This window comes from Oryctolagus cuniculus, chromosome 8, assembly GCF_964237555.1.
Source record: "Oryctolagus cuniculus chromosome 8, mOryCun1.1, whole genome shotgun sequence".
NCBI classification, from domain to species: Eukaryota; Metazoa; Chordata; class Mammalia; order Lagomorpha; family Leporidae; genus Oryctolagus; species Oryctolagus cuniculus.
In genome coordinates, this window is record NC_091439.1 from 95,073,758 (window position 1) to 95,083,341 (window position 9,584).

At 36.9% G+C, this 9,584-nt stretch overlaps 1 protein-coding gene across 1 annotated transcript; it reads right to left on the bottom strand.

Annotated features, from left to right (window-relative positions):
* Nucleotides 1–622: 622 nt before the first annotated feature.
* Nucleotides 623–9,246, bottom strand: LOC138843285 (skin secretory protein xP2-like). Its single transcript, XM_070047098.1, has 5 exons — nucleotides 9,199–9,246; nucleotides 7,198–7,287; nucleotides 5,997–6,032; nucleotides 2,294–2,817; nucleotides 623–774 (listed from the first exon to the last, which is right to left on the bottom strand). The coding sequence occupies exons 2-4, from the start codon at nucleotides 7,249–7,251 to the stop codon at nucleotides 2,311–2,313; spliced, it is 597 nt and encodes a 198-aa protein (XP_069903199.1). The 5' UTR covers nucleotides 7,252–7,287; nucleotides 9,199–9,246; the 3' UTR covers nucleotides 623–774; nucleotides 2,294–2,310.
* Between the last annotated feature and the right edge of the window lie 338 nt (nucleotides 9,247–9,584).

Consider the following 9,584-nt stretch of genomic DNA (forward strand, 5'->3'; position numbering starts at 1 on the left):
CACCTGTTGATTTAACCAACTTTGGATCAAAAATATTCAGAAAGGCTGGTGCTGCAGCTCACTTGGCTAATCCTCCACCTGCGGCGCCGGCACCCTGGGTTCTAGTCCCCGGTTCGGGTGCCAGATTCTGTCCTGGTTGCTCCTCTTCCAGTCCAGCTCTCTGCTGTGGCCTGGGAAGGCAGTGGAGAATGGCCCAAGTGCTTGGGCCCTGCACCCGCAAGGGAGACCAGGAGGAAGCACCTGGCTCCCGGCTTCAGATCAGCACAGCATGCCGGCCATAGTGACCATTTGGGGCAGGAATCAACGGAAAGGAAGACCTTTCTCTCTGTCTCTCTCTCTCTCACTGTCTAACTCTGCCTGTCAAAAAAATATACTCAGAAAAAATTACATCTGTACTGAACATGTGAGACTTTTTTTTTTCTCAAAACAGCTGTTTATATAGCATTTACATTGTATTAGTTATAAGCAATCTAGAGATGATTTAAAGTGTATGGGAAGACGTGTATGCTATATGCAAATCCTATGCTATTTGTGTCATAGAACCAACTGACAGATTCAAGTTGTCAACAATAGATATTCAACAGAAGAATAAGAAGAGACCAAAACACATGTGATCAAATGCATAAATCATGTATTTTTGAGGATTATGGTATAGCAGGAGTAAGGAAGAAACAGTAATCCACATCTGTGTGTTTTTGTATCTCTTCCTATAATTTGCTTAAAATAAGTGGCGAGGGTTGATCACAAACGTATTAATATTCATTTTTTCAGGATCTGTAAAAACAAAACAACAATTCAAAACACCATGAGCCATTTATTAGAATTATGTAAGCTTTTCCATCTCCAATTGTTTTGGAATATCTGGGATTAGATAGGATATTACGAGCTGGGACTTTGGAGTAAAATGGATGTAAATTTGAAGATAGGTCTGCCAGTAATGATTTTGTGACCTTTGGAAAGTCATATGAATTCTCATAGCTTCAGTTTGCTCGTCTTTAAAACTGAGCCAATAACATCTGCTTCACAGTGTACTGTTAGTATAAATCAGATTCAGTACAGGAGCATTTGTTGCAGCAATATCTAAACTAATGGGATACTTGAAAAAGTTCATGGAGAAATGGAATTAAAAGACAATTTTGGGGACCAGCGCTTTGCCATGGTAGGCTAAGCCTACCCATATGCTCCCATATGGGTGCCGGTTCGTGTCCTGGCTGCACCTCTTTGAATTCAGCTCTCTGCTTATGGCATGGGAAAGCAGTAGGAGATGGCCCAAGTGCTCGGGCCCCTGCACCCATGTGGGAGACCTGGAAGAAGCTCCTGGCTCCTGGCTTCATATCAGCCCAACCCAGCCATTGCAGCCATTTGGGGAGTCAACCAGCGGATGGAAGACCTTTATCTTTGTCTCTCCCTCTCTCTGTCTGAAACTCTGCCTTTGAAATAAATAAATAAAGTCTTTAAAAAAGATTTTCATTTTGGAACAATAAAACTCCTTGAAATCCGTATATAACTTTTTTATAATATGCATTTCTAGAAATTTTTAAGATTTTTTGATACTGTAATTATCTACCAGTTGGCATTTATCATTGTGAACTTTATACCATATTGTTGGAATAATTTTCTCCACTTAAAGGTATAATTAGGAACCCCTGTATTCAGACAAATGAGTGAATACTATCATTCTACTTCAATATTTTTTCTGAAGGATCATGTTGTATCATGATGTATTTCAGCCAATGTTTGTAGCAAGGTAACTCTTCTATGGGTTGTATGATTTTACTTATATTTGTATTCAAAGATTTCCTGAAAGCTGTCATTTTTTTGTCTTTTAGAGTTGGTTAAGTCCTGAAAGAATAAGGATCCTTCCTCTTACATGAAATGCAAACACTATGCAGTGTAATAAATGTGCAAATGCAAACTTTAATTTACTCAGGCTGTAATTAACAGTAAATTTTTCAAAGAAGTGAAAACATATTTTAGTATTGCGAACAGTTGATGAACCTTCCAACTGTTTGTTTCTTTTGCAGGAATCTGTCAGCATTGGGTTTATAGATATGGGCTATTTACTCAAGGAGACCAAATTTAGTTCTCCATATAAAAGTGGAACAAGAGCTTCTAATCCATATAGCTGTTTGCACCTATTTATCTTCCTCTTTATAACAGAAAACATCTGGTCCTATTTAGACAATATCCCAGAGTTATTAGTTAGAAAATATTTTCGAAGATATTTTTTACCTTGGTTTGTCTTTGTCTTCCGCGGTTTGGGTCTATTTGTAATCTTGGTTTTAGAACTTACCAAGTCTATTTTCGCTTCTAAACAGCAGCAGGAGCTGGGGCGGCCTCATCCGCAGGAGCTGGGGCGCCCTCATCTGCAGGAGCTGGGGCTCCCTCATCGGCAGGAGCTGGGGCGCCCTCATCTGCAGGAGCTGGGGCTCCCTCATCGGCAGGAGCTGGGGCGCCCTCATCGGCAGGAGCTGGGGCGCCCTCATCTGCAGGAGCTGGGGCTCCCTCATCGGCAGGAGCTGGGGCGCCCTCATCAGCAGGAGCTGGATTATTGTCACTGGGGTTGTTATCAACAGGAGCTTCAGGATTGGAAGCCTCAGCTGGAGTGTCACCGACCGAAACAATGGCAGCGGTCGTGGGGGCAGTAGTGGCTGATGGTGCTGGTGGTGGGCGATGTGGGGGATGGGGTTGAGGTTGGGGTCGGGGGCCTGGACGGTGAGGCAGGAAGTGGGCTTTTATTCTGTTGACCAAAGCTTCTAGGGTTCCAAGTCCTCTTTGTAGAGTTGGTCTAGAACTTTCCTCAGACTCACCACTAGACTTCAGGGAACAAAAAAATACAAAAACAGTTGTTTATACACAGATGGGGTACACAAACTGAAATAGCCTTTAAATGTACATTTAGGAGCTGCTGTTCAACCTAGCATTTAAGATACCTGCCTTCTGGATCAGAGTGTCTGGGTTCCATGCTCAACTCTGGATACTAACTCCAGCTTCCTGCAAATGCAGACACTGGGGGGCAGCAGCAATGGCTCAAGTAATTGGGTCTTTGCCGCCTATGTTGGAGATCTGGACTGAGTTTCCAGCTCTTGGTTTGGGCCCCATCCCAGAACCTCAGCTTTAGGGGCCATCTGGGGACTGAACTAGAGGATGGGAGCACCGCCTCTCTGTCCTCCCAACTCCTGCCTCTCAATTAAATAAAAAAATTAATATATATTTACATTTTTATTTAGATTTGTGTAATTATTCTAACATAATCCCATAGGCAATTTGATAGGATAATGTGTGCATGCCATGTAGGGTTTTGGTGAAATATAAAGGCAATAAACTGTTCTTACTGATTTCATCCAAAATGTGTTCTGTGATGAGTGGTATATTTTAAAGACTTTGTTGATCAAAACACTATGCAAAAATTTAGAATGAAGTAAAATGGTTCTTTAACTGAAAGGACTTACTGAAATTGTTAATATAAAATGTCAATGACTGAAATATCAAAGGGATATGCACAATTTTCAAAGTTTACTTCACTGTCGAAATCTTGTGTGTGTGTGTGTGTGTGTGTGTGTGTGTGTATGCAGAATTTCTTCATTCTAGTGTTTTAGTCTTTTATGGAACACCTTGTTCTAATCTCCCTCCTGTAAAAGAACATACTGATTTTTCCTGCTCTAGATACAAAGAACAAAAAGATACTGTGGAAGCTTTTCATTATCCTTTTTCTTAGGTATTCCAGTAGCATGAGATTGACACAAACTCCATGAATCCAAGTGACTGACTCATTGCTTCATAGACAGTAAAGCTGGAAGTGCAGTTGATCAGCCAATGAATTTCTACTGTGTAAAAGTGTGTTAGCCAATTATTCGTAAGTGTTGAAATTTAACTGAAAAGTGATCCCTGTTAAGTATAAGAGTGGGAATAAGAGAGAGAGAAGATGTACAATTAGGGGCATGCTCAATCAGACTTGCCCAAAATGGTGGAGTTAGAAAGGTGCCAGGGGATTCCAATTCAATCCCATCAAGGTGGAATGTACCAATGCCATCTCACTAGTCCAAGTGATCAATTTCTGTTCACAACTGATCATAATGATAGGACTAAGAGTCAAAGGGATCACATAAACAAGACTAGTGTCTACAAATACTGACTAATAGAATAAAAAAGGGAGAGAACGATCCAACATGGGAAGCGGGATACACAACAGACTCATAGAATGGTAGATGTTCTAAACAGCACTCTGGACTCCGAATCAGCCCTTAATGCATTCAGATCTGGCTGAAGAGCCCATGAGAGTATTTTAGGCATGGAAAGCCAAGACACTCTGGCAAAAAGAAAAAAAAAAAAAAAAAGAAACAACAACAAAACAAACAAACACACAAAAAAAAAAACCAAAAAAAGCTAGATGAAAGATCTTTGTGAGTGAGATCCCAGTGGAAAGAATAGGTCATCAAAGAAGGAGGTACCTTTCTCTGAAGGGAGGAGAGAACTTCCACTTTGACTATGACCTTGTCTAAATATGATCAGAGTCGGCGAACTCAAAAGGCTTCCATAGCCTTGGTAACTCATGACAAGAGCCTAGGGTGATTAATGACGCCATCAACTAGAGTGTCAATTTGTTACGTCAACAACAGGAGTCACTGTGCACTTACTCCTCATGTAGGATCTCTGTCCTTAATGTGTTGTACAATGTGAATTAACCCTATAGCTAGTACTCAAACAGTATATTACACTTTGTATTTCTGTGTGGGTGCAAACTGATGAAATCTTTACTTAATATATGCTAAATTGATCTGTATATAAAGATAATTGAAAATGAATCTTGATGTGAATGGAAGGGGAGAGGTAACAGGAGAGGGGAGGGTTGCGGGTGGGAGGGAAGTTATGGGGGGAAAAAGTCATTGTAATCCATAAGCTGTACTTTGGAAATTTATATTCATTAAATAAAAGTTAAAAAAAAGAAAGTGTGTTAGGAATGCCACACACTTTTTCCCATAATTGGCTTTAGTTACAAAGAGTTTTAATGACACTTTCCTTTAGGATTTCACATTGTATTGCTTCTCAGACTTTTGGATACGATCAACCATAGTTTTCATTTTGTCTAATCTCTCCTTTTGCTTTCCCTGCAGAACCTAACTGTGATATTCTACATAGGATGTTTTCCTTCCTATCCATGAAGGATTAGTTCGTGTCTATCTTTGGGCTGTGAATTTCCCTCATGCCAACATCTTTCAGGCTGGATTTGGAGTATCTAATGGGATAGAGTGTTGGGGGGAAAATTATAAGTCTCAGAGTCTGATGGTCTGTGAACATGTGGTACTTATACACTGTTGTGTGTGCCCGCTGAGTAGAAACCCTCACACCCAGCAAGTCTTTAATGGAAGACCTAGGGGTTACTTTCAGCTTTTAGGATACATTTTGCTAGAGCACTGCTTTAACATTTTAACAATGATGTTTTCTCTGTGCCCTCTTAGAAACTTTTGCTAATAGGTAGATATGAGTTCCCAATTTAAAAAGCCAGTAATTGAACATCAGATTTTATCCCTTAAAAAGCTATTTGCATTTACATTTGGTTCCTCAACTTTGATATCAAGGTGACTATCTTTCTCTCCCTGTTAACGTTGTCTTTTTATTCATTTCGAGAAAGAGAGAGATAGAGATAGATGGATAGATAGATATGTCCACAATGGTCCCCAGCTGAGACCAAACACAGAAGCAAGCAGAAATGGAGAATGCAATCCAGAACTCCAGTGAGGGTGGCAGGGACACAGTTACTCAGACCACCCCCCACTTTTTTCCAGGATCTGCAGTAGCAGGGATCTGGAATTGGGGGCTGCAGGCAGGATTTGAAGCCAGGGATGAAGGCATCTTAACAACTAGGCCAAATGCTAACATCTCCTTAGATTAGAAATAAAAGGAAATATTTATACCTTATCGATTCCTCAGACACAACTGGCTTTGGTTTATGATTGAAAATGTGAAAAGATAATCAGAAATATAATGATACTTACATCTGTTTGGTGGTCTTGCTTAAATGCACCAGCAGACTAAAATGAGATAACACAAACATTAAAACATCAGATGCAGTACATGAGAACATACCATGGCATTTTGTGAATAGTGACTGCAAGTCATTATGAGGATGAAATATTGTTGGGGTAGGATGAATACTGCGGTATATAATTTTAAAATTTCTTGGGTCATTATTAAACATGATGGAGTTTCTAACTGTGTAAACAATACACAGTTCATAGATGGGGTGATCTGGTTTTCTGGGTTCCTTTAAGGAGGATTCTTTTTCGCCACATTCGTATGGGTGTGTTTGCAGCTGTTTCACTGTTTCTTGGAAGTGCTAGATTTGAGTCCTTTTGTCATTAAAACTGCCACTCACTCTGGTGCCAAGCTTAGGGATCATCATGTAACCAATATCTTTAAGAATTTTGTTTAAGGAAAACCCAGCATGTGGTTTGTGAAAAAGGGATGGTCTAATGAAGCCCTGGACTAGGGTTTATTATTATTATTAATTAGAAATCTTCCTTGTTTCATTTTAGCATGAGTCAACAGAGGAGGCAGTTCCTGTAGCTGGAAATCATTATAAGACTTTGCTTGCTCATGAAATGCCATTAGATTATGTTTGCAGCAGTACGTCTTAGAGAATGTGCCATTTCCTTTTTAGGTAATGTAGCTTGGGTCTTGGTGTGGGTAAACAAAAATATTATAGGAAACCAAGCAAATGGTCCCAGATGGAAGTTAATATCATGTCTAGATCTTAACTTATTTGACCCATATGAAATTCTGAATATGGCGGCAAATGTATTTCATCATGTCCCTTATAAGCTGTTTTCTACTTGACCCATTTTTCTTTTTGGAGTGTGTACAAGGACTAAATTTTATCTAGTAGTGCTACTACAAAGGTAGAATACAGTAAGCAATGTAAAAACCACAATGCTATAATAGTCAATTTACACATGCTTGCATTCTAGAAACTAGTAAGAAGAAAAAGAAAAAATATTAAGATTACATCTCAAGATCATCAAAAGATTGTAAAGTTAAATTAGGATTTTGGGCAGAAATAAAAAGCAGAAATAAAAATAAAGCAGAGTTTATGTAGTCTAAATATGTTTTATCATAAAAATAGTAAAGTGAATGAATACTTCATGATTAGGAACCAAGAAAGAAAAAAAAAATATGTGTAATGTGTTTTATATTTACCGAGAAGCAAGCAGTGAGGGTCAAGACGACAGTGAAGAAAATCAGCACCCTCATTATGCCTCCTGGAACCAGGCAGTAAGAGATGCGTCACTGGTAGTGGGATGACAAACACATTTTTTTTTTACTATATTTTAACCATATGAAAGACATTTATGCCTATTATGGCAGTTCAAGAATGTATTAAATTTATTAGAAAGATATCAAGAGTCCAGCACATGTGAGTGAAGAACAATGAATTTCTATAGTGGGTAAAAAATACACAAAAAATTTAGTTCTTGTTTCATTCTCAAGAAAACAAATATTGAACTCATCTTTTGACTGCTATTTTTTGATTACTATTTTTAAATTACAGGAATTTAAGTTTAAGGAATTGTTGAAGAAGGCATACTCAAGTATGACTGAGAATGTGGTGATGTTGATATCCTGTGCAAAACCATTGGTTCTATAAATTGAGATAATTTTTTTGATAAGCTATATGACAGAATGCTAGAGAAACATAAAAATGTTTGTATCTTTACCTTAAGGAAATCTGTTCTTGAAGTCATGTTTGATACAATAACTAGTAGAAAAAATGCCAATCATGTTCATTTTACTATTATTTGAAATTAAAAATAATAACCACATATTTTGAGACTGAAGACACGATTATGTTGTAACCATAAATGAAATTTTAGCTTTGAAATTTCCTAAACATGTAAGAAAAGTGAAAGTAGGTGTGATACAATGGTATCATTTATGTGTGTGAATATTCTGTTGAAAAATTTATGGGATTTTGTTGATTTCTTAAACACAAAAAAGAAATCAAGAAAATTCTATAGAAATGGTCTCCTGGTTCTGATTTTGACCTTCCATACTAGACTTCAAAATTTAAATGTTAACTTGTAACTTAAAAATATATAATTAGAAACATGAAACATTTGTTAGTTTTATCATTGGTATCATTTTTACTATCTAAAATTAATTAAAAATTTTTGTTGTTCCAGCTAAAAAATGTGACCATTATTGCTAGATTCTCTTCTCCAAACAAAATGTACAAAAGTGACTCTCCAGCTGTAGTTATTTGAACACTGTTATAGGAATATCCATTCCTTATGAATTTTGCAGTTACATATGATACTTTAGTAATGAATCAGTTGTTTTTGCTGATAGTCAATTACCTCATTCCTTTCCCTATGAAGCCAAATCGCTAAGAAGAATTTCTAATCTTTAAGTTCAAACAACAAAAAAAAGCATGATAGAAGCAACATAATTGATAGTGATAATTTTTTAATGAAGACTTGTTTCCTCGGAGCATCTCTGTGTGACTCTAATGGGAAGACCCCTTGATTAATAGTCACAAAATCCTCGTTTGTAAAATACTGAGCATGTTACCTAACCTATCAGAGGTCCATTCTCCTAATTAAAAAAGAAATGAAGGGATTAATTTATTTAATTGATGAAGTAGTAATCAGGTTTTAATACTCCAAGAATAAGAATAGAAATCCAAATAAAAAAAAATCTAAATCAATAAGAGTATCTCTGTCATGTGAAATAGTCATATTCTCAAGCATTAGATACACTAGATATTTACAGGCCCTCTCTTTGTAATAAAAAAGCAAATACAATGAAAATAGACAAAATATTAAAAAAGGCTCAATGATTTCTTGAATAATTAGTAAAATTGAAAAAAAATTTTGTTTATAGGTGCAAACTAACATGTGTCATACCTAGAAAGGACTATTTTAAAGTTACCTGGAATTCCAGAAAAGACATTTTTAATATAACTTTTACTGAAATTATCACCTGTTTACAGAAAAATGTAGCTGCAGCATTGGTTGAGAACTTGTTAAAGCATACCCACTTTTTTCTGTATACGATATTTCCTTTCAAATGCCTTGTCTATTAGTACTCAACAGAAAGCAGAGTTTTCGATTTCACAATTCTTCCAGAAATTCAAGCTATATATAGTCAAAGTCTGAAGAAAATTGTATATTAATCCTATGAAATTTAAAAAACAGTTACCGTAGGCTCTTTCAGCAATGTCAGCCCTTCCTCAGCTTCTGAAGTCTGTAAACTCAGTGAAAGAGTATGGGTGATCATGCCTTTTAAAGGATTTTTTTCTTTCCTTTATCCCTTCTAATTTGTAAAGCAAATACAATTATTATTTTTTTAGCATTTGTTTCTGAGCTAATTCAAACTATTTCCTGAACTAAAAAGAAAAGGCAGTGGCATATAGTGTTTAATCATGGGCATTGTTCTTTTCATTGTACTCAGAAATATCATGTGTAATTATCAGTACATCAAAATGAGTGAAGGATTATGCTTTGTAACATCAGTTTGATACTTCAAATCAATCACCTTTCATTTCAGATATTTTCTTAACATTTTACTACAAAGTGATAATTTAT